The following is a 26,730-nucleotide window of genomic DNA, read 5'->3' on the forward strand; positions in this document are numbered from 1 at the left end:
AGAAGAGTGTTTCGGCAACGATACTCGGAAGAAAACAGTCGTTTAACAGTGGCACAAACGTTTCAAAAGTGGCCGTCGTTTTCAGTCGAAAAAGAAGGCGATGCTCACAGTTTTCATTGATTACAAGGGTGTTGTGTATCATGAATTCCTTCCACAAGGCCAGACAGTCAACAAGGATTATTTGGGCGTTATTCGATGTTTACGTGAAGCAATTCGCCGAAAAAGACCAGATTTGTGGGCAAACAACTCCGGATCGCACCGTCACACAATGCGATCGTAATCCGTGAACATTTGGCTAAAAACGAAACGAATACCATTCAGCCATCACTGAATTCACCAGACTTTTTCCTATTCGGTCGACTCAAGAACGCATTTCAGCACCCAAGATGAGATTATGGAAAATTCGCAGATGGCTCTGATGGCCATATCGAAAACTGAATATAATATAATGTTTCGAGGATTGGATCAATCGCTGGTATAAGTGTGTTGCCGTCGATGAGGAGTACCTTGAAGGGGACAATATCGATGTTGGTGATTAATCTAGTATTTTTAATTTGCTGAATTAATTCCGGGGACTTGTAGGGAAAGGTAGTGTTGGTCTCATATAGTTTCGTAACAAATTCTAAATGCACGGATAATGGAAACTTTCCGTTGAATGTCATGTAGAACGATATGTTCATCATGAAATCATCGGCACTTGTCAGCATGATGATTTTTCAATTTGCAAGGAGCTGTTAAGCCTACTGAATTGAAGATGAAAATGAATGGATAAAATTCAACCATTGAATGAATATAATATGTATGAAAACTTTAAATGAATAGATGCGGTTATTCAGCTGACGATGAATTCTGGAAGCTTTACTCGAGTATGGCAACAAAAGTCTAAAGGATAATAGATATACTGACAGTGAATGGCCATAAATTTCACCTTCATCAAATCATTTTCATTTAAAAATGAAATTTTACCAAATTGCTCAAATTTTTTGAGATCATCTCGGGATACAGCTCTACAAAGATCAAAGAAATGTTTATGACCTCTTCCGTTGTTTTTAAATTCTTCTGACCTGAATTCATTGATCGAATATTCTCTCATGTATTTCTTTTTTTTCTATCTATTCAATTACAGATAAAAACCGAATGATCCATGTTTTATCTGTGAAGCTATGCAACCGAATTACAATTGAGGCACACCTCGAATCTCGACGGTGATTCAACGCGGGATAAATCGGAATACCAACCGCTGCCATCCGCGTGACGACGACTAACAAACGAAACCGAGAAGAAGCTGAACGTGAAATGTTGTTATAGTGTTCCCTAAAGACTCGGGTGTTTTTGGCTCTGTGAGGGGCTTGTTTTGTATCGTTAGAATTCGGTAGCGGAACAATCGCACAGAACAATGGCAGTTAGTTAAAAGTTAGCGGGTTTTTGGTGAGTTAAACCCAAGTAGCAGCAGTAGCAGCAGCAGCAGCAGCAGCAGCAGAGGAAAACCAACGAGATCGGTTACTTTATGCCCTATTGCTGGTGTGCGTGTTCGTGAGTGCGTATCTGCGCGTGTGTGTGTGGGTCAGGAACTACCCACCACTTCAAAGGAAAATTTGCTCCTTTGTCACCAAAGGATCTCTCATCGGCAGACAAGAAGCTAAATTTACACTTCACACTCACTGAGATATATTTTCACTACAACTGTTACTACTAAATCTACTATTACTACTACTGAATACGTTAAAACGAGAAGAGGAAGAGAAAAAACTGTTTAGAAATTCGTAAACAAAAAAAAAAGATCTACTAACATCCCCCACGCTTTAAACAAACAAAAAACAAAATCTATACATATATATAATTAAATAGAAAACGCGGAAAAGTTCTTAAGCAACATAATATAAGTAAGTTAAATCGAAGTTAGTAAATCAAATTAAATTCGTAAACGACACAACCAAACATAAAATAAGCAAAATGGCGACGATAGATGGACGACCAGCGCAGTATCAGATCTCGCTGAAGAATCTGCGCGAGATCATGGAGCACCGGGGCCGAGAGGGTGTGGCCATCGTAAATGAGTATGGCGGCGTGCACGAGATCTGTCGAAAGTTGTACACGTCTCCGAATGAGGGTCTGAGCGGTTCGAAGGCGGACATCGAGCACCGGCGGGAGACGTTCGGGTCAAATATTATTCCTCCGAAGCCACCGAAATCTTTCCTAACACTGGTGTGGGAAGCACTGCAGGATGTGACTCTTATTATTTTGGAAATTGCAGCCATTATCTCGTTGCTGCTATCGTTCTACCAGCCAGCGGACGATGACGAGCCGGTGATCGAGGAAGAAGAAGAGCATTATTCATGGATCGAAGGTTTAGCAATCCTGATATCGGTGTTTGTGGTAGTAATTGTAACGGCCTTCAATGATTACTCGAAGGAAAAACAATTTCGAGGCTTACAATCGAAGATCGAAGGTGAGCATGTGTTTGCGGTTATCCGAGGTGGAGATGCGATACAAATTAACATCGGTGACATCGTGGTAGGTGATATATGTCAAATCAAGTACGGTGATCTGCTGCCAGCAGACGGTATCCTGATTCAGAGCAATGACCTTAAGATTGATGAATCATCGCTGACGGGCGAATCGGATCACGTGAAGAAGAGTGAATCAACAGATCCGATGGTCTTATCCGGAACGCACGTGATGGAAGGCAGTGGGAAGATGGTAGTCACTGCAGTTGGTGTTAATTCACAGGCTGGTATCATTTTCACTCTACTGGGAGCAGCTGTGGATGAACATGAAGCTGCTGCGAAAAAAAAGAAAAAGGATGCTAAGAAAACGAAGAAACTAAAGGATGGCGACGAGATTACGAACAACAGTCATCATCCGTCGTTGAAACCTCAGACTACTGTTGACTCGATCACTTCCGATGATGGAGGAGAAGCCAAGGGAAGTAGTGGTGGAGGTGGAGGCCATGGTGGCAAAGAAAAGTCTGTACTTCAAGCAAAGCTGACCAAATTGGCTATTCAGATTGGTTACGCCGGTTCCACAATTGCTGTACTGACGGTTATCATTCTGATCGTTCAGTTTTGCATTCAAACCTTTGTTATCGAGCAAAAGCCCTGGCGAAATTCGTACGCTAACAATCTTGTAAAACATTTCATCATCGGTGTGACAGTGCTGGTTGTTGCTGTACCCGAAGGTCTCCCATTAGCTGTCACCCTATCCCTTGCATATTCCGTGAAGAAAATGATGAAAGATAACAACTTGGTACGGCATTTGGATGCCTGTGAAACAATGGGAAATGCCACTGCCATTTGTTCGGATAAAACAGGAACATTGACTACCAATCGGATGACCGTGGTTCAGTCCTATATCTGTGAGAAGCTATGCAAAGTAACGCCTAAGTTTAACGACATTCCACGGATAGTCGGAGAATCGATTGCTGAAGGTATTTCGCTCAATTCAGCTTTTACGACATGTCTAATGCCAGGATTGAACCCGGGAGATCCGCTACAACAGGTAGGAAATAAAACCGAATGTGCACTGCTTGGTTTCGTGCAAGGCTTGGGAAAGAGCTATCAAAGTATTCGCGATGCTCACCCGGAGGATTCCTTCACACGAGTATACACTTTCAATTCGGTCCGAAAGTCGATGAGTACGGTTATTCCGAAACCCGGTGGGGGCTACCGTGTATACAGTAAGGGGGCTTCGGAGATGATTCTGAAAAAGAGCGCCTTCATTTATGGACAGGATGGTGTGCTGGAGAAGTTTACACGAGATATGCAGGAGCGTTTACTGCACCAGGTGATTGAACCAATGGCATGCGATGGCCTACGCACGATTTGTATTGCATTCCGAGATTTTGTTCCCGGCAAACCAGAAATTAATCAGGTCCACTACGAAGGAGAACCGAATTGGGACGACGAAGAGAACATTGTGTGCAATTTGACATGTCTCTGTGTGGTTGGAATCGAGGATCCTGTGCGACCGGAAGTTCCTGATGCTATTCGAAAATGTCAGCGGGCCGGAATCACTGTCCGAATGGTAACAGGAGACAATATTAATACGGCTCGATCAATCGCTACAAAGTGTGGCATTATACGGCCTCAAGATGACTTCCTGATTCTCGAGGGAAAGGAGTTCAATCGACGAATCCGGGATAGCAACGGCGATATTCAGCAGCATCTGTTGGATAAAGTCTGGCCCAAACTACGGGTGTTGGCACGATCGTCTCCGACGGATAAGTATAATTTGGTGAAGGGAATCATCGACAGTAAAGTATCGGACAATCGGGAAGTGGTTGCCGTTACCGGCGACGGAACAAACGATGGACCGGCACTGAAGAAAGCAGATGTTGGATTTGCAATGGGAATTGCCGGAACGGATGTCGCCAAGGAAGCCTCCGATATCATATTGACCGATGACAATTTCAGTAGTATCGTTAAGGCCGTCATGTGGGGTCGCAACGTATATGATTCGATAGCCAAATTTTTGCAGTTCCAGTTGACAGTGAATGTTGTGGCGGTTATTGTGGCATTTATCGGTGCTTGTGCGGTTCAGGATTCTCCTCTGAAAGCTGTTCAAATGTTGTGGATGAACTTGATCATGGACACGCTGGCATCGTTGGCACTGGCTACAGAAATGCCAACGACAGAACTACTACTGCGCAAACCGTACGGCCGAACGAAACCACTTATCTCACGTACAATGATGAAGAATATACTTGGACAAGCCGTGTACCAGCTGGTGATTGTTTTCGGTCTCCTGTTTGTTGGCGATAGAATTCTGGACATCGAATCTGGTCGTGGACAGCCACTGAATTCCGAAGCCACTCAGCATTTCACTATTATTTTCAACGTTTTTGTTTTTATGACCCTTTTCAACGAGTTGAATGCACGCAAGATTCACGGGCAACGGAACATTTTTCAGGGTTTATTCACGAATCCAATCTTCTACAGCATCTGGATCATCACGCTAGTATCTCAGGTCTTCATCATCCAGTTCGGAAAGGTTGCCTTCTCGACCAAGGCACTCAACGTGGAACAGTGGCTGTGGAGCGTGTTCCTCGGTTTTGGTACACTGATTTGGGCCCAGCTCGTCACGTCGATCCCGACCCGCAAGATGCCAAAGAAGATGGCGTGGGGACGCGGTGAAGGTGCTGAGTATGCCGAAGCGATTCGGCTTGGCGAGGAGCGCTACGACTCACTGGAAAATGACAAGAAACCCCGTGCAGGTCAGATATTATGGATCCGTGGCCTTACTAGGCTGCAGACCCAGCTTCGTGTTGTACGTGCATTTCGATCCACATTAGAAGATTTAGAAGAACGTCGTTCCATTCATAGCTTGCATAGTCTTAGAAGTTCACGCAGTCATCCCGGAGGCATGAGCACGAGTGGTACAATGACTAGTCAAGGTCTCTCAAATCTCTTATATCCACCAGGTTCCAACATCCCAACCGGCCGGCTAATAGGTACTAATGTTGGCGATCTAAAGTATATTGATGAAGATCAAAGACTTCATAATAATCAGCATATTATAGGTATTAAAAACAAAGTAGAATACAGTATATAAATTTGATTTATATATCTTACCACACACGCATATGTATTCTATTCTATATATATTTGAAACATCGTTTTCGAATCCAAAACCAAACAAACTAAAAAAAAAACAATATAGGAACTTCAAACTTATTACAAAAATGAAAGTTTTGCATACAATCGCAAAGCAACAAGAAAGCAAGCAAAATTTACCAAGTGCATATTACTTTGATTGATTAAAATACATCTATATTTATCGTATATTAATCGATTGAATTCTTTCACACTTCTTTCTCTGTATTTATTTCGTTGTGTAATAATTAGTTCATATTGCTCCTACTAGCTACTTTGGTTATATTGCTGTACAGTTAAACTTTTCCATTACTACTCCCACTACTAGGATTATTATTATTATAGTGATTATTGTTTTTCTCCGTTTAGTTTGTTAACAGCCATCCGTTTGTTTACTACCATTAACAATCATTAATTACTATTTTGATTGATTGTGTGTGAGCGTTTAGTAAGTAAAATAAAAGTTCATTTTTAACCAAGCAAGCCTTTCCCCCCGCCAATGCCGAGAATTATGAATAAAAGAACAAAACGCTTATCTAAGCAGACGTTTGGGTTTAGTCCCAAAAATTGTTGTTTTTTTTTATTAACAATGTTTTATGTTCTCATACAGCAGATAATCTTAGGTAGTGTAACCAAGAATTTCATGATCTAGGGCTAGAACGCGCGAAATAACAACACAAACACAAAAGACTTGCACTCATCATAAACGAACTGACGTCATCGAACAACATGAAACAACAGCGCGAACCGGATCTAGTTAGCAGACAAGTGCGAAAATCATCGCCAGAGAGTATGATAAACATTTTGTTGTAATTGTTAATCTCTATTCAAACTCACAATCGTACCACGTTTCTCAATTGTCTGAGTATTTCCATGCAAATATAGCAGAGCGTGGTGGCACAGTTTCAGATATCAAAATAAAAACAGGAACCGATTCACTTCGTTTTGTAGTACGTGATTCAACAGCACCAACCATTCTCGTTTAGATGGTTCGTTGCATTTGATCACAGCACAGTTATGCATTCAATATTACATCGATATTTCAAAAGATTTTTTTTCCACGAATCATTGTGCAGTGACAGATTGATTCGTACAAGTCTTTCAAGTTGAATTGAGGAATAATTTAAATTCTTATGAACAAAGAGACATTGTTGACATGTTTTTGATATATTAATCGAGAAATCTGATTTTACGTTTTTAACAATGGCTGTTGTCCTAAAATTGTATATTTCACTTCAAGCTAGTTATCTTCCCCATAATTCTTCGTATTGGAGTAATCGAGCATTCGCTTATCAATGATTTTTAACTCAAAATTTCTGTACATTTATATTAAGTTGGCATTCCACCGAAGATAATCAATCGAAATTTTCACTTATTCGAGCAAGACTTTTGTCGATTTACGTAAGGCCATAAGGACGGAAGCGCATGGTGACTGTGAGGTTACTGTTCGATCCGGACGCTGATAAAACACTTGTTCTAAAGCCACAACAGAATTGAAATCTTGAAGCATATAATTTTGCTTGATTTGTCCATATCATCGGTTTGTTGGTATTCAAATTGGTACTACTAACGAAATGAAAACGGATCTTGATATAAGTTACTACCGGGTTTCTGTTCATTTACCCATCTGTTTACGTTAACCACCTAGTTATAGAGCCTAAGTAGATAAGATAGCCAACCGACCTTGTCAAGAGTGATAGGTGCAAACCCCAAACGACGTCAGGAGAAGTACCAACTTAGATCTGGTAGAAGTGCAGTTCGTAAATGATAGTTGGGTTAAACCGATCGTTAACAGATAACACATAGGCCACGATGTAATTCATTTAGATAACAACACGCAATGTAGTTATGATGTATGTAGGAAATAACATGCGACTTTGACCAACTTAATTAGTGTTAAGACGTTGAAAATTAAGTTTTTTTGCTTTGTAAGTTTAAGAACAGATGATCAGTTTTTTTATCAAGCTAACATATTTACATTTAGTGTTAACTGAAAATTTCTTAGCGTAGATTAAACAAAAAAAGCAGAGTATAAAGACAGATGATTTATTGTTGTTTTTATTTATTTGTACGATTTTACAATTTTTGCCACTAAGTAATTAACGTTTAATAAACTGAGTTAGTAGAGTAACTTTCGTACTTACTACTGCTACAACAATGAACCAATCCCGTTTGATTTGTTTTAACAATTTAGTCGTAAGAACTCCAACCACTTACTTGCGAACCTTACCCAGCATCATTGTGTTGTTTGTGTAGTTTTTTTTTCAGTTTCCCCTGGATACCATGCAATGGTAACATTCCTTTCATATTTTGTTCTCTAACGTTTGATTGTAATACTATAACGGAAAAATGAGCGAGAAAGTGCAAGAAAGAGAATTATGTTTTGTTCCATCATCTTCACAACTGCGTACTCTCACTGTTTATGTTGCCTGTCGACTGATTTGAGATTACGTTTCAAAGTCTTTTCTAAAACTATCACTATTCAAAACATAAGTTTAATTCTTTCGTTGAAAATCTATCTACAAACCAGACACAAAGTGAAAAAAATGTAGTATCTATAGAATGAAACGAGAGAGATTTTAAAGAGAACCGGCCCGGCTAGAGTGTATAAAAGATAGAACATAAAGAACCAATCTTAAAGTGACCACCTGTGTGACCAACAAGTCCGACGATGATTACGATGAAGCTATCTTTGCAATCGAAAGCTAGGATGTATTGCATGCGTATAATGTTTCCCCGACCACCTCTCCTTGTTGAGCTAACTAGTATATCTATAACAACATGATCATTTTCGCAAATTACATTAATTACACACCACAGCTCGTCTAATTGTGACCGGAGTCCCGAACAAGGATTGTATCAGAGAACAGGAAACTGTTGCATTTACACACTCGTAGCTACAGAAAAGGCAGTTTCTCACTGAACTGTCCCAATCGTCTCAATTGTTGCTTTTGTGAACATTGTGCCTCATACAACAACAAATACTTAGCATGGGACAAAGACGGAATTCGATGTTTACCCCATCATCCACAAAACCGACTGATTATGAGTAAACAAGTAACCCTTTCCTCACTTATCAAGACCCAGACGGGTTTCCCTCGGTTGCATTTTGCTTTCTTTGCAAGAGAAAATCGAAGCGCATCAAAATTCAGCCAAATGTTAAAACTTGCATGAAGAGCTACAAGTCTTCGTTTCCTTGGTAAGACAGGTAGGTGTTCCAGGAATGGTGGAACCAAGCACGAGCGTAATAAAGATTCATTTTGGGTGCCTTCTCATGTTCGAGCAAACGTTTCAAACTTTCGTATGCTACATTTGATATGAGGTAACTGCAAACAGTTGCTGTGAAACTTTTTCTTTCCTATCAATGGAGACGCTCGATTATGTTGTTCTGACTGAAGGCTGATACAATTCATATATCAACAATGTCGAAGAGAATCCGAATGATTAGCGACCGTTGTAAGAGACAATATTATCAAAGATAAACTCAAGATTACAATGCCCCATACGATTCATTGGAAAATGTTGGGTCAGTAATCGTGAACCGGTTGGTTCAGTAATAATGTACTTCTACTGACCCTCCGTTAACAAGCGTCGACTAGTTCCAACAAAATGCCATGGAAACAATACAAGTTAGAAAAAAAGCAAACATATGTTTACATTCAGCAAATAATGATTTCTTGCTAAAATTGCCTTTAATGCTTCAACCCATGATGACATGGCAATAACCAACTAAATAAATTCAAGACAATAGTTCCAAGTAGTTTTTACTTATTGTAAGAATCATTGGATATAAGGCAAAATTACCCAATATCGTTCATACTATTGCCCCGTTTACACTTCTGCTGGCTGCCAGCATGCTGGTGTCAGTGTACTGCCCTCTTAGGAAAAAACGTTCAACTGTGGTCCAATGATCCAAAGTATTAGACCAACGAAGGACCACCGTTGAACGTTTTTTTCCTAAGAGGGCAGTACACTGACACCAGCATGCTGGCAGCCAGCAGAAGTGTAAACGGGGCATATAACTTGATATTTTTTCAAACATAAACAATCATTGTTTTCTTCTTCTTCACTTCTGGTGTCGTCATCTCACTTGAGATGACACCGATTGATGACACAGCGACTTAGCTATATTGCCAGTTAATTTTCGTTTATAGTCCAATGGCTTTTCTTTTCTCTGGACTACAAGTGAAAATCTCACTGTGTGGCATATGTTCACCGAAAGTGAACAATCATTGTCATAGTTACGACGCATCTAGTGAAGTTGTTTTGCTTCAAAAGACTGAAACTGACCACTCAAAATAATAATCATGTTATTGTTTCGTGGAAAATTTTGTGAATATTCGTTTTTGTTGTCACTGCCATCCAATCGAATCCGAAGTCGAGATCTAGGAATTCCCACATTACCTATGCAGGTTGAGGTCGCATTACATGGGTCCAGTGTCTAGCTTCATACCGATTTTGAAATCGTTTTTCGGTGGACCAAACAATCGGCAGGAGCAGGCACACTTCCGGACTCACGCAGGCACTCGGTCCAGTCGAAATGGAAACTTTCATACGAATGGAAACTTTCATACTGGAATGGTCCGGTCGATGTAGTAAAAAATTGTAATTAAATAACATTTCTCGCAAATATTTACACCACTTACAGTTTGAGGGCAACTGTTCGCCTTTTTCAAAATCGAATGTGAATTTTTATTTGAGCGACAGTGAACCGAGCTCATCAAGGGGTCCTATTCAAATGATACATAATTCAGATAATTATTTTCACTCAGTTTTTCCATGCAAATTGAAAACTTTTTGGTGCTCATCTGTGATTACTTTCAGAAATCTGTGAAAATCTGTGCAAAAAATTGAAAATATGTGAACCTGGCATTCCTGGCGGACACAAGTCTCGGTTGATTTTTCAAACACGAAGTACACTGATAAAAATTTGTACGATCGATTCATATGTAAACAGCAATTAATGTGCTATTTCATTTCAATACATAACCAAAGCGATTTGTTTTAAAATTTCATGTGCAAATTCACTAAGATGCAAGATGAGATTTTTTCACTTAGCTTTGATGTGTTTTTCGTTTGGATGTGATGTGTTTTGCTATTGAAACGAACTACATGTGTTAAACACTTACTTTTCAAGCGGAAATGAGTACAGCACAAATGTATGTGCAAAACACTTGATTCGATCAACTGTGTTTCAATTGAAATCTATATGAAAAAGTACAAGTGCGTAATGTCAGAGGGGAGCGGGTAATTTCGTCGAATTCCATTTCGCCGAAAGTCATTTCGTCGAATAGGTCATTTCGCCGACAGTCGTTTCGCCGAAAGGGTCATTTCGCCGAAAAGGACATTTGTCCGAAAGGGTATTCTCGAAACAATCATATAATTTTTTTTGTACCATTATGTCTCCTGTATAACCGAAGCCGCCGAGGCGACGCTGGTTGATTTGGCCGCCGACCCGCCGTCTATTTGGGTAGAAAATTATGGTTCTAAATGGCACCTTAGAGAATTTTGATGTCGATTAGTTCATTTCGGATTTCAATGTTTCAGTAAAAGAAGCTATCAAAATGTTGTACGGGATTAATTTCTGGCAACCCAGAAGGGCCAAATTGTATAATTCTCTAAGATATTAAACACTTGCAAATTAAGCACTGTGAAAATTGCAAAACAACTAATCTAATTATCTTAGTTTTGCACTACACTGCTAATTTTAATTTTCGATTTACAAAGAAGCAATATTTATAGCTCTTTAGGTAACATTTAGAGCCATTAGAAAGGCTGAAACTAGCTTTGCGTACAAACCGCAACACATCCGCTCGTAGTGCCAAATGATGCCAAACTGAATCAATTTTTTTCAAGAGGTTTCTTTTTACGTGATTTCGTTTGTAGCTTTTTCACAAATGGGCGGTTCCACACATATTTCATCGCAAGAAACTAATCAAGATGCTGTACAGGATTTATTTCTGCCTTTTAAAAGGACCAAATAGTGAAATTCTTTACGATATTTAGCACAGTTCTCGAACGATTTTCACACAGCGAAAAGTGCACGAAGCAAATCAAATTATTTTGGGTTTTTACTAAACTGACGATTTATACCTTCGATTTGCAAAGAAGTAATCTTAATAGTACTTTAGATAACATCCAAAAAGTAATCTTAATAGTTCTTTAGATAAGATCCACTTGCTGTTTTCTTTCTCTCCAATGCAAACGACCAGAAGCTCTGTTGTATGATGCAATCGCTTTTTTTAGTTAGAACTAGCTTTGCGTACAAACCGCAACACATCCGCTCCCAGTGCCAACTGATGGGGAACTGGTTTAATGCATCTTCTCGCCTTGACGACCGGAAGGCAAATGAGAGCTACGACCTGAGTGTTTGAGGTTTTGAACCACGCAGAAGGTGCGCTCTCCGATGCCGCTGTCTGAATGCGTCTTCTCGCCCCGACGTCTGCTTCCATCCAACGCACAAGAAGAAATGATATATTTTCGACCACGGTTCCCCTTTTTTAACGTTCAGTTGAAGATATGTGCCTGACTACCTCAAAATCGTCGTTCTTGCGCGAAAAACCCAAGCGAAGGTAAAGAGTATCAAATCTTGAGAAAACTAAATTTTTGAGTAGTTTGGTGTTATCTCACACTGTTCAAAATATTATCCCAATTCATATGAAATTCATATAGAATCTAGAGGTAACGATATATCTTATCATTTTGATGTGCATTTCAGATAAATGTAACATGATTTCTTTCATCAAAATACAAGAAGTTGTACCGAACCTGATAGATCTGACTGTGAATCAGTTGTTTCCCAAGTAGCAAACATAGTTCTTGTATTGTATTTTCTAACTCTTCTTTTAACTACTGTTCTTATCTAACACATACACCAAATATAACAGTTCTGTACTCGTTGTCAAGCATACAAATTTGAAAAAGCTACAGTTGCTACTTGGGTTTAATAGTATGTATAGCTCATATAGCAATGAAAACAAAATTTTCACGTTTTTTGCTATATGGAATCCATGAAGAATGCAGTCTGCTTTCCAAAATCAATCGATGATTTTTTACGTTTATCACATAGACCAGATTCTTTGAGTATCAGGAATGCCATTCTTTCTTTCACCATTCGTGCTACATATGCAGCTCTTCACATTTGGTCCTTGTTTTATTAGCCTGTCGATGACACACATGTCTCGTTTTGGACACTGTTACTATTTTTTTGTTTGAAACTGATGGAACTGCATTTTTTGTTGAGCTACATCTTCTATTTCAAACAGATTTTGCAACCGATTCGTAAGTGTATTGATGGTTGCATGACTTATGTTACGGTTCAACTGACACAGTAAACATGTGACAACTGGCGCATTCAAAATGAAGTTTTTTGTTATTTCTGCTCTTATTATGCGCTAAATTTTACTTACAACCTTACTGCTTGATAACGCGCAATACAGCAGATGGCCTCGCAGTTGTTCCTGTTAGGTGTTGCTGCTTATGAGTATGTGATCACGGTGCAGAACCCCGGATTATTTTCTTCTGCAGACTTACAAACTTTGGATTGTCCCAGAAGTCTACCATCTTTCTTATTTGCTTATTTAAATTACGCGAATATTTGAATTGTTTAACAAAAAACATTTTTACGATCATTGAAATATAGAATGTATCAGCCTTTATTGAAATAACAATAAGTCCCTCATTTTTCGCAACATGTGAAATAAACATGAATACTAATATTAATTACAACCTATTGAAACCTGTATTGAACCACATACACTGACACGCAATATTATACAGTATCATCATTGACATATCGTTAGTAACACTATCAACTCAATTTTACAGTTTTTAATGTTGAAGCAAGAATGGAAGCTTATACTAACCGGTATCCATAGATAAGGAGCACAAGCAAACGTAGAACATTTATAACATCATGACCGATATCTTCAATATCAAACGAATTGTCACAAATCAGGCGATCGGATTACGTTTATCAACCAATCAGTATTTTTACAAACGTACAGTTTAATTTATCTATCACTCATGATTTTCTGTTATTATTGTCTGATTTCTAGTGTTTTCAGTTGTATTATAATGATTGATAACCCGATTTCAGTTTTTTTTTTATATTCAAAGTGTTTTGTAGAGAAAAGTCAAACAAGTAATATGAACCATTGTTAGTAAAAAGTTCACATGCTACGAATGTGTGTGTGTTTTTTAGTTAACATGTAACTGAGCGATCTGCGAGGATCATTCAGCGCATCTAGGAGATTGACTCGCATTCGTTATTTAGTGATAATTACAATAGCAGCCAAGTTGATCTGAGCACACATTGAGTAATATTAGAGTTCATTTTCTCTATAGAGTAAAAACATAGATCACCATATATATGTCACTTTAATACCTAGAAGTTTGCGCCATACCCAGAATTCTAAATCGAAATCAAGTACAACATGCTGAGAGTATCTATTGAATACCACCCTTGTCTCACACCGCCCGCTGAAAAGCTGCCGCCACCACCATCGTTTGTGTGACCATCCATCAAGACTGCTAAACTAGTCCAATCATTCATTCTCCCCATCATCATTCTCATCGTCATCGTCATCATCATCATCATTATCATCAATTATCCTCTCGTGTGGTTCACTAGTCACTAGTATGTGTGTGGTGTGTGTTCTTTTCTATTTAGTATCCTGTGTCTATCGATCCTTGCACCACCCACACGTGATGTTATAGTGCCACTTCACATGATACTGGCTAGCTAGTGATACTTTCAAACTCGACCTTCATTTGGGCCACTTTAGTTATAGTTTTCCCACGATTATCCTTGACGTACTTCGTCGTCTTGTTTTACATTCATTGTGCAGGTCCTCGACGAAGTTTCATCTAGCGCACATTAATTGCATTTTTGCATCGATTAGTGTTTGGAATAGTGGCAATCCTATTTATAGCTGGCTTGAATAGTGTAAGAGCTGTTATAGACGTTGAGTCCCCTAAGGACGCTATTGTATTTTTTCGCCGTAGTCGATTCCTAGGAACATCCTCTTCCAGTACACATACACGCACACAAAAGTCCACTATTGCCCTTGTTTCAAATAGATACTAATGATGAAACCAACTCTTTTCCCCTAGGAAACACTTTTCTGATCGTTTTTCATCATAAGCAACGCATTAGATCACACTTAAGGGCAATGTACTTGTGGTCCAGTTCCAAATCATAGCAGTTTCATTTTAAATCAGGCACACGCACACACAAACTGAGCGACATACAGTAAATAACCTGGTCTCAGTCATGAACCAAAACAGTATGGCCTCCTTTGGTTTGTTTATTTGGCCGCAGCAATCGAACTCTTCTTCTTTTTTAAACTAGAGCTAAAAGTAATCCACCCCGTATTCACAGACCAACAAGAAACATACACATAATTGTTTTTCCCGGAAAACCACAATTCCCATTACTTGTTTTAATCGATTTTGCATATAACTGTAATTATCAAAATATTTATATATATATATATATATATATATATATATATATATATATATATATATATATATATATATATATATATATATATATATATATATATATATATATATATATATATATATATATATATATATATATATATATATATATATATATATATATATATATATATATATATATATATATACATGTGCTTGTTACCTCTTTTTACCCCGAAACGAATGATGCTGTTTAATTGTTATTACACTACTATATAGTTAACATACCATTCGCAGTTTTTTGTTTTGTGTCATATATTTGTTCTGTAAATTTATATTACACGTGTTTTTTTCCCATTGGCGCTAGCATTCATATATAGTACCTTATGTATAGCCGTAGGCATTAGGCGTTCTCTCATCGTTTCGTGTCAAATTAGCTGGCCCGGAGCACAATCGTTTTAGTTGTTGAATAACCCACGTTAGCAAATGAACCAATTGAATTAGTAACAGGATTGCAGAATTCGTAGCAACAATTAGTCACTAACTGAGTGAATTTCGTTTGTCCAATAACCAACCAACCGTGACCAGACCTAAAATGTACCGCCATTTAACATAGTCTGTTGTTGATTTTGTTTATACATTTCCGCCTGTACCTTCTTCCTTCATGTATTTACCCTAAATTTGACAACAACTCTCTGTGTGTGTAACTGTGTCTACTACGTTTTCCAGCTCACTCTGGTTTATTTTGTTTGTTTCCCAACGGAAGTTCGAAATCGGTGTTAGTAATCTTTGTATATTACCATTTTGTAAAAACAAAACAAATCGTTAAAGAGAGTGTCAACCTAAGGCAGATGCGAAACTGTTACCAAATGAAAGCAATCAAAATCATAACGGAGTAAAATCAATTCGAACACAGAAATTTGAAGTTTCCTGATATTGTATTGTTGTGCAGCACAATTTTTAGTTACGCCTGGCAATTTTTGTTAAGAAATTTGTTTATTATCAAACCGTAAAACTATTCTTCCGTTTGTTTGCTATTAGTTTTGATTTGAAACATTTTATGTACAGTACTTTGCACTACGCACAGTTCGGTTTTGTGTTTTTAATTTTGGATTCCGTTGCAATGTTGTGAATATTTTAGCACCAGAACGCCTAGCTCTTATTTTTCCTGCGTTGCATTGAAGTAAATATTAGAATAGAATAATTATGATATGATTATTAATATATGTGGTGATTTGCTGGATTTTTTGTTTATTTTTGCCCTGCACCGGAAAGATTACTGTTGTTAACATGTAAACATAATAATAAACATTATAACAATTTATTTCAAGTCTAGTATGAAAATGAACAATGTTGAGAGAAATATTATTTAATAGAGTCGAAAATGTATATGAACCTTGTGGTTTGTGCGTGTTTGTGTAAGAGGTTTTCTGAACAACAACAACAACAACAATGCAGCCGTTTTAACAGCCCCATCAGAAATAATATATAGGCGTACAGTTTGCAACGTATGTCCTCGTATTCGAGTTCATTCAAAACGACATTCAATCAAGTTACGTAAAAATCCCCACTGATTATACCAAAGATAAACTTTAGTTTACATAGTCTCATACCATGGCTATTCGTAGAAAAAAAAACGGTTATGTTCTCGGTTAGTTTTCAATCCGTCGCAAAAACAGTTTAATAATTATGTTCCAAAACGGGAAAAATCTTGAAACAAGTGCAAGTTATAGTCTTGTGCAATTTCTTTCGATACTATCGATCAAAGAAAATACCCCAATAAAAATGTTTATACATTGTCAAACATAATCATCCTCATTCTTGCTTACGTCCGTATCGACCATACGACGAACGGATACTTTCGAACAAATACTAATAAACCATTCTTGTTTTTTTTTTGTTTCAATTAAAGAGGCTTTAACATTAATGTCATTCACCTCTTCGGGCCAGAAAAACTTTCTGACCCTATGTGCGGGGTTGGGAATCGAACCCAGTCGCGCTGCGTGCAAAGCATCGACTTACCATCACGCTATACCCGTCCCCTAACCATTCTTGTTGTCACTCGAATGAATTCGAACGCGAGTCGTTTGCTACAAAATATAGAAATATCAGTAAACTTCCAAGCCATGATGAAATCGCTCCAATTCTTGTGATTAACCACCATATGCGAAACGTTAGAATGTATCGCCCTTATTCTGAATAACGTCGTATCGGTTTTTCCCTCGTATTTCATTTGTATTCCCCATAACGCTAGCAAAATCAAAGGTAGCTATGATTCGATCCAACCACATTCGATCGAAAAATCAATACGTCGTTATTCAGAATAAGGGCGTATGTCAGTTTAGCTTCGAATGATACGTGTATTCGAACATCATTCGTACGAATGAAAAGTCTCATTCTCGCTTACGGACAAATAGACGAAATTCCGTGGTTTGGATTCATCAGTTTAACAATCAACCGTTCGAATACATTGAAAACAGTTTAGCCGCTTTCCAACAAATTTCTTTTCGAATGTAAAGGTTATTTGCAATCAATATTAATTTGGTTTAAAGACTGTCTCAGAAAATATGGACGCACATTGATTTCGCTGTAAATAATTCACAAGTGTTAGATATTCAAATTTTATTCGATATACTGATAATATTAGACTACAACAACAGAATATTATTCTCAACATTTGCTACTTAACCAGACTTCTTGGCGACAAGTTTTGACACTTTTATCCAATCCTTTTCGAACTGTTGAATGGTTTCGGCTGCCGAGACATGTTTCCTAAGATGTGCCTTCGTTAAAGCCCAAAATTCCTCAATTGTTCGAAGTTGTGGGCAATTTGGTGGATTCATGTCTTTTGGGACGAAAGTGACATTTTTGGTAGTATACCATTCTACCGTTGATTTCGAGTAGTGGCAAGAAGCAAGATCTGGCCAGCAGACAACAGGATCCTTGTGGATGCGAATCATGGGTAGAAGTCGTTTTTGTAAACATTCCTTGATGTATATTTCGCTGTTAATTGAAACAGTGGTGATGAAGGGTTTCGAAATCTTACCGCAGCTACAAATTGCTTGCCAGACCATAGCTTTCTTACCAAATTTTTCGATTTCAATCGATGTCTCGGACTGGTTTAACACTTGCCCTTCTCGCATCGTATAATATTGTGGTCCCGGCAAGGATTTGTAATCGAGTTCCACGTAGGTTTCGTCGCCCATGATTATGCAGTTCAAATTTCCAGCATGAATCGTATTGTACAGCTTTCGAACCCTCGGCCTAATCGATGCTTCTGGGTTCGGACTACATTTTGGTTGTTTCTGCTTCTTGTAGGTTCGAAGATTCAAACGTTTTTCAGCACGAAGAACATTTGAGTTCGAAGTGCCCACTTTTTTGGCCACATCCCGAACTGAAACCTCCTTCTTTTGCTCGAATGCCTTCAGTATACGTTTATCCAACTGATGGTTAGCAGGACCTTTTTTTCGACCCGTTTTCGGTTTATCCTCAAAGGTTATCCTAATCGAACTTCCTGATGCTATCTTTCTCAGTGACAGTCCGCGTTCTGTGCACCATTTGTACACAATTTTTTGACGTTGTTCTGCTGAAAGGCCACGCATTTCGAAACAAAGTAATGAAAACGAATAAACAACTGCACAAGTGGCTAGAGAAGAGTGTAAACAACAGGACGCAGCCAAATTGACAGATTCTGAACCATTGCGAAATGGCAGCGGTTTTAGGTTGCGTTCATACTTTCTGGGACAGTCTTTAGTAACGAGAACACCTCTCTTTCTTAAGAAAGAAAATCAATGGAATTCGGTAAAATGCATTGAAAAATAATTCGGTTAAAATTCCAAATTTGTATAGTTTGAAAAACTTTTAGTCGTCCTAAGTGAATGAGAGAAAAAAATGAAATTAGATGCGAAAATGTTACAAATGTTATAAACAACCACATACCGAACCAAGCTAGATACTTCAAAATATAAACCGATGATCATTATCAGCGAGTAGAAGACTTGCGAATATCATAAAAGATGGCAAATGTAGACAACTACGAGCAGAATCTACCAGTTCAGCACCACCTTCGCATGGTATCACATAAGTGAGAGTGTGAGATAGAAGTGCTGTTACTATCACATGCAAAGCATGTCGCTTATATTTTGTTCGTGAAATCTGAGAGCTAAATATCTTGGTAAAAAATATCGTCTTTCCTCACGAGCTAGTGTGACGTGATCGCTGAAAAGAAGTAATACAACAAGTACTTGAAATGGTGATATACTAGATACCGGGATATCAAAACCACGATTAATAAAATAAACTGTTTAGTTTAATTACCAGTCTTGAAAAGCCTTGAGGCAATAGTGGAAAAATACATCCGACAGAAAGTCAAGCAAATTGACTTGGCTATAATTGCATGTAGGACAACCAAGGATGGCTTTTATCGTATCAAAGAACGTTCACTGGCAACTCTTCACACGATTGAATCAGTGCCATCAAAGAGATACGGATATCATCGCAACAACAAAATCCCGGCATGGCTCATTTAACATAGAATAGACACCAGTGCGAGAGCGAATTTCTCTCGATGACATTTCTGAGAATCAAAGGTTAGCACGCTGATGTGGGGATCCTCTCTGAAACAACAAACGGTCGCTTATTCTCGTTTCGCGATCCGATTCTATACAGGCAGTTGATAATTGCGATAGAATCATTTTACTATTGCCGCTGAAAATGTCTGTGAACAGGCCCGTACCCAGGATTTCGTTTCGGGAGGGGCCCAAAAATCAAAAAATAATAATGTTACTGAAGATTGCTTATGTACCTAATTTTCGGTGTGGCTTTTACGGGTGTTTTTAAGAAACACTTTAAACTCTTCCACTGGAACTGTTGTTGTATTACATTTCTCTTCGTTTAATGTCTTGTTATTTCTGTAGCACATATCTGAGATCTTCTAAATAATAATATATCTGTTTTTGATTTCGGGAGGGGCCAGGGCCCCTTGGGCCCCTCCTCTGGGTACGTGACTGTCTGTGAATGCTCCACACATGGGTTTTGAAATATTGCAACCAAGTACGAGAATCATCAAGTTGAATCATCGATTCGATTTTCTGCGATAATTGTCAACTTGCGATTCTCTCTTGGGAAATTCCACACAGCAACGATCATTATCAGACTGTAAATTTTTTAAGGGCGTGAAGTACTCAGAGTATGAAGTGGAGCGAAGAAATGTAGCAAAATTCTCTCACGGTTCATGCATTGACATACTTGTAGCATCTTCTACCGGATTGAAAATGTTGTATACAATATAGATAGCTTCTGTCAAATTTTCGACAATACCAACACTGAGGACAACATATATGAAAAAAAGCGTTTCTGACCCCGAATATCAGATAAACATCGACTATATCGAGTGTAGTGCACCAGTTTGTATATATGGGCATGACGTGCCCGCACAGAATGTCAGAAGTGCATTTTAGCAGGGAATTGCATTCACTTTGATCTTCAAAAAATCTCTTTGTTGGAAAAAACTACATTCCATTGCACTCTACTCAAACTGGTTTCCTCAACGTCGTCCTCAAAATCTGGACTATGCAGACAGAACACCAACGCGCCTTTGTAGTTTTCAGAAACATAGCGAAACATCAACGGCGAATTATAGATGTAAGCCGGAACATGCGAACGGTGAATGTAGTGCGAATCAAAACCATCAATCAAATGTCGCTCGGCCATGGTGTGGTGCACATTTCATCGGAATATCAATCTACTCGCCAAGTGGCGCAGTTCCGTGTCGCAAAGGTTGACTTCGAACGAGTCATGAAACAAGTGTAATGAACCCGATTTATTAATTCAGGGTTGTGAACTGACCAAGTCTGTTCCATTTTATATTTGACTGGCACGTAACGACCGTTTTCCCAAGAGCAAAATACATAAAATGAACACAAAAGGTTCGTTTGTACGAATAAAACTGACACGATTTTTTTATACATTCGAATTAGAATTGATAGTTGATCGATTGTGTGAATTGTGAAACTTTCCCCCTTTTCACTACTAGAATTTTAAACGATGCACCTAGACCAAAGTACAGATTAAACATTCTGAGACACAATTAAATATTATGAAATAACCAGTATAGTTCTTTATAATAAAATATTGCAGGCTCTGAATATAACCTTTCATGAAAGCGTTCGTGATGGAGAGTAACGAGTTGAGTTCGAATTCCGATGGAAACCGTGTACAGGATTCATTTCCTTTTAGACTTAACTAGCTTTGCGAACAAACCGCAACACATCCGCTCGCAGTGCCAAATGATGCGAAACTGGTTTAATGCGTCTTCCCGCCTTGACGACCGGAAGGCAAACGAGAACTACGACCTGAGCGTTTGAGGTTTTTAACCAGGCAGAAGGTGCGCTCTCCGATGCCGCTGTTTTAATTAGAGATGGGCAATACGCTCCTGAGCTGTTCCAGTGAATCGAATCTTCAAAATGAGCTGGCAGCTCACAGCTCTTTTAAAAGAATCGCAACTCACCAGCTCACTGCACTGATAAGGTGGAAATTATTGGCTTTGTCAATAAGAAATCTTATCTTTCACTCAGTAGGCTAAGGTACATTCAGGGATGCCACTTTTGCAGATATTCTACAAATGTGACATAATGATTCGCAGACAAATTAGTTCACATAGCATTGTTCTTTGTGCATCAATGATTTCGATCAAGCATATGAAAGAAAAACAGAGTAAGAAAAACGGTGCTCAATACTAACCTTCAGCTCAATCTAAATGAGCTGATACATTGAATCGATTCACTTTAGTGAGCTTATCGGTTTGGAGCTGCTCACGGGTATGAGCTGTTTTACACATCTCTAGTTTGAATGCGTCTGCTCGCCCCGACGTCTGCTTCCATTCAATGCATAAGAAGAAATGATCGATTTTCGACCACGGTTCAGCGATGCCAGATAGCAGTAGTGTCATTTCCATAGATTGGCATTTTTCTCGGAAGCTTTTTTTTTTTGCTCGCCAGAAAAAAACTAGTTTCCGTAGTTCTCCGTTGATAAATTTAAATTTCCGTAGAAAAAATCCATTTTCCGTAGACACAACCTACGGATCCGTAGGACCGTAGAAAATGTTCGAATCCGTAGATCTACGGAGATTTCCGTAGAACTGACATCGCTGCCACGGTTCCCCTTTTATAACGTTTAGTTGAAGATACATGACTACCTCAAAATCGACGTCCTTGCGCGAAAAACCCAAGCGGAAGTAAAGAGTTTTCCGTGTTGTTTTCAAAGTTTGAGAAAACTTAGTTTTTGAGTTGTTTGTGGTTATCTCACTCTGTTCAAAATAGTATCCTAAATTCCTGATTCCTTTTGATGAAATAGTAAAAGAATTATGTTACTGCCGTTAACACAAGTCGACATATTCACGATTAAGTCGACGACACGACCTGCCACTCGTCTATCGAAACTGTATCGCAAATTTAACTACCCCTCAGTAACTGGTAATGTCAAAACGAAAATGCCTGAAAAACTATTGAAACTGGCAACACAAGTTAATAGATTATTGATTTTAAATAACAGTTACCATAACCTTGGTTACTGCATATTGGAGACTTGGGAAATGTAAACAAAACAAACTGCCTCGAGTGGAATTATTATTTATTTCAATCGGATAGAGGTCTTCGTTAAGGCTAGCTGGTGCTCGAACATATTAAAAATGACTTCCAGACAATTCAATATTCATGGATGTTTGTTAAATAGTTCAACGTAACCATACTTAGATCTATAATGACTATCTGCTATGTAAATGAGTTTTTAAATGGTGTTAAGTTTTGCAGTCATTCAATCCGTCATTGCGAAACTTTTTATCAGTCCTATCATCAGAATTTGGTATTGAAAGCATATTTGTTATTTTCTAGTGATTTGAGCTCTTCGTAAAGTGCGTGTATACTTTGATGAATATGAAAGGAACTTGAACAGCACGGGAATCTAATTTCTCAATATATTAGATCTGATCGAAATTATAGGTTTTGAAGTGCACATCGAAAGCCAACAGTGCAAACAGGTCTCCTTCAAATAATTTGATTATTTGTGTCTCAAACAGAAACCAGATTGTAACTACGGTCTACCGTAAGGCTCCTGGAACTTGTCGAAGTAGTCGAATGTAAAGAGTGTCGGATAGAATTTAACATTTCGAGAAGACTGGTACTAACTTCCGGGTTGGTTGACAGTATGTTAAGCAAAAGTGATGAGTTCCGGAAACTCGACTGGTTATTTCTAAAAAGAAAGACCATCATCATGGATGAGTTAGATGACTACACTGAAGATAGAGCTAATGGGTAGTTGTGGATGATAAAGGATGACACATCTCTGTCGCAACACTACTTCTAGTACCAGATTTAGTTATTGTACTATTGTGGTCGGTGTAAATCTAAAGGGTGATTTTTTAAGAGTTTGAGAACTTTTTTAAACAATAAAACGCATAAAATTTGCAAAATCTCATCGGTTCTTTATTTTAAACGTTAGATTGGTACATGACATTTACTTTTTGAAGATAATTTCATTTAAATGTTGACCGCGGCTGCGTCTTAGGTGGTCCATTCGGAAAGTCCAATTTTGGGCAACTTTTTCGAGCATTTCGGCCGGAATAGCCCGAATTTCTTCGGAAATGTTGTCTTCCAAAGCTGGAATAGTTACTGGCTTATTTCTGTAGACTTTAGACTTGACGTAGCCCCACAAAAAATAGTCTAAAGGCGTCAAATCGCATGATCTTGGTGGCCAACTTACCGGTCCATTTCTTGAGATGAATTGTTCTCCGAAGTTTTCCCTCAAAATGGCCATAGAATCGCGAGCTGTGTGGCATGTAGCGCCATCTTGTTGAAACCACATGTCAACCAAGTTCAGTTCTTCCATTTTTGGCAACAAAAAGTTTGTTAGCATCGAACGATAGCGATCGCCATTCACTGTAACGTTGCGTCCAACAGCATCTTTGAAAAAATACGGTCCAATGATTCCACCAGCGTACAAACCACACCAAACAGTGCATTTTTCGGGATGCATGGGCAGTTCTTGAACGGCTTCTGGTTGCTCTTCACTCCAAATGCGGCAATTTTGCTTATTTACGTAGCCATTCAACCAGAAATGAGCCTCATCGCTGAACAAAATTTGTCGATAAAAAAGCGGATTTTCCGAATGGACCACCTAAGACGCAGCCGCGGTCAACATTTAAATGAAATTATCTTCAAAAAGTAAATGTCATGTACCAATCTAACGTTTAAAATAAAGAACCGATGAGATTTTGCAAATTTTATGCGTTTTATTGTTTAAAAAAGTTCTCAAGCTCTTAAAAAATCACCCTTTACAAAGAACGTTGAAACAAAATTTAAATTTATATAAACGTTTCACAACTTTCTCAAATGATTTGTTTATTTATAATAGCGCTCCTTGGTAACTAGTTCATAGCAACTTTAACAGTGTTTGCTCAAGAAGTTTATTTTCATGATTATCGAGGGGTCGCTATATTTATGGTAACTGGCGGTAAATCACTCACGAACACTTTTTGTTCAGATTTTTCTTCGGAGTGCCTGGTCGTGTCGTCGATTAAGTTCTGCTCATTCTTCCATATGGCTAATTTTGAAAGGTGCCCCATAGTAAAGTAAGTCGTATTCACGATAAAAACTACTTGTCAGTATTCCGGATGATATATCATTTATTTGCCTCATTTCAAGATCCTGAATGCTATGCATCGTATTATTAACAAAATCAAAAAAAATTAGAACTCTCATTTACCCCATTCATCTCAGCTCCAGTAATCATTTCATATACAAAATCCATTAGCTAGAGTGAGATCTGTTGTCTCTGTTCGATACATTCATTTCAAGAGTAAAATGAAATTAGAAGCATTCGCTCCGAGTTTACGCGAAACTATAATAGCAGTATTGAACAATTCTTGAACTATTTTTTTCTGCGATATTGCTTCTTAGAGACGAAGTAGAGATATTCACCCTTATTCTTGTTTACGTCCGTATCGACCATACGACGAACGGATACTTTCGAACGAATACGTATAAACCATTCTTGTTTCACTCGTATGATTTCGAAAGCGACTCGTTTGCCACAAAACATTTAAATATCAGTATACTTCTTCAAATAAATGCTAAGCCATGATGAAATCACTTCAATTCTTGTGACTAACCATATGAAAAACGCTAAAATTTAAGCTAGTTTAGTTTCGAACGATACTTATGTTCGAACATCATTCGAACGAACAGATACATACAGACGAATAGACGAAATGCCCCAATTCATTGATTGAAAGTCGAGTAATCGAAAAAATAATGTTACGACTCAACTGATGAGATGACTTTTATTGCAATAGCTCGTATGATTTTTTTGGTGAAGCTTATTTATACATACCATTTATTTACCATTTTCCGAATATTACGTTGTAGGACTTTCGAACTGGTGTTATTTGTAGCAGATTTGTACAAAGATGGTAAATGGTGATTTCGTCGATGAGGACTATATTTTATTCTAGGTTTTCGTTTTATTATTGCCGATTGTTGTCTCAAAAGTACAGGAGTTTCAGGAATCAGGAATCATTTGGCTCAAATGGCACGTTTCCCTTGATATTTGGAGATTTGTGCCTTGTCATCAATTTGTTTTTAGCATCATTTTCCCGATATATAAGAGGGAAGGATTAAAAAAAATAGTAAGGGTTGGACTAGGAGGATGGGAAAAATTGACGACACAAAAAAGCAGAAGTAAATTCTGCACCCCTAAGGGATGCTGAACAATCTGCTGGGGATCACATTTAGTAGAAGCAGAAGTAAATTCTGAACCTCTACGAGGACCCGAACAGTCTGCTGTAAAACCTATTTAGGTTTGTTACTATGTGCGTTCCTTCTGATGAACGATGTACAGTTTATAAAACCTCCAACCCCCGGGAGGATTTAGAGATTTTACAAAAGCGACACCATTCTGCACTCCCGGAAGAATGCAGAACGATTCGTAGTATGTACGAGCAGAAGTAATTTCGGTACCCCATAAAGGATGCCAAACAATCTGCTGAACCCTATTTCAGGTGAATACAGAAAGGATTCATTCACTCCAGGAAGAACGATGAACCCTTCTGACTATAGCTCCTTACCACGTTGGGTGAGAAGCGAGACAATATCCTTTAATTGTAGCTCCGCATACACAGACTCAACCATGTATGGAGAACCAAAAACCCAGATACGTAGTTGCGTCAATGCGGGACAGTTACATATCATATGATATGAAATACCATAATCGCATTCACACAAATCACACGAATAATACTCAGCACGTTGAATAGTAGCCATGTGATAATTAAGTTTGCAATGTCCAGTCAGAGCACTGACCAGAACACTGCAATGATGCTTGGAAAAATGCAGTAGACACTTTGACATTTTCAGATTTAAATCTCGTAGAAATGCTTTTGTCTGAGCGCAAGTTTGCAAGCTGCGCCAGTAGCTGGCATGTTTGGATGCAGCCCAAGAACGAATCTTGCGCTTTATCCAACTAGTTGAAAGTGGTAAAGCTGGTTCAGGACCAACGAAATCATTCGTTGCACCAGCTCTAGTCAACTCATCAGCCCATTCGTTTCCAGTAATACCAGAATGGCCGGGTACCCATAAGAAGTAAAAAGCATTTGAAATGCTGAAGTCTTCAATTTGAGTTCGACATGCGATCACTAGAT

The 26,730-nt window shown here is 38.4% G+C and overlaps 1 protein-coding gene across 16 annotated transcripts in view; it reads left to right on the forward strand.

Annotated features, from left to right (window-relative positions):
* The window catches only part of LOC131434049 (plasma membrane calcium-transporting ATPase 1), a 118,264-nt gene that overhangs the window by 76,604 nt on the left and 14,930 nt on the right, over positions 1 to 26,730 (forward strand). For 13 of the 16 annotated variants that reach the window (XM_058600687.1, XM_058600693.1, XM_058600686.1 and 10 more), the window contains one exon: positions 1,127 to 5,518. In XM_058600687.1, coding sequence (XP_058456670.1) covers positions 1,954 to 5,518 — 3,565 coding nt within the window. In that variant the 5' untranslated portion in view covers positions 1,127 to 1,953. The remainder of the gene's footprint in view (positions 1 to 1,126; positions 5,519 to 26,730) is intronic. The other 3 variants (XM_058600697.1, XM_058600698.1, XM_058600699.1) reach the window with 3 other exon arrangements.

This window comes from Malaya genurostris, chromosome 3 (genome assembly GCF_030247185.1).
Source record: "Malaya genurostris strain Urasoe2022 chromosome 3, Malgen_1.1, whole genome shotgun sequence".
In the NCBI taxonomy this organism is placed as follows: Eukaryota; Metazoa; Arthropoda; class Insecta; order Diptera; family Culicidae; genus Malaya; species Malaya genurostris.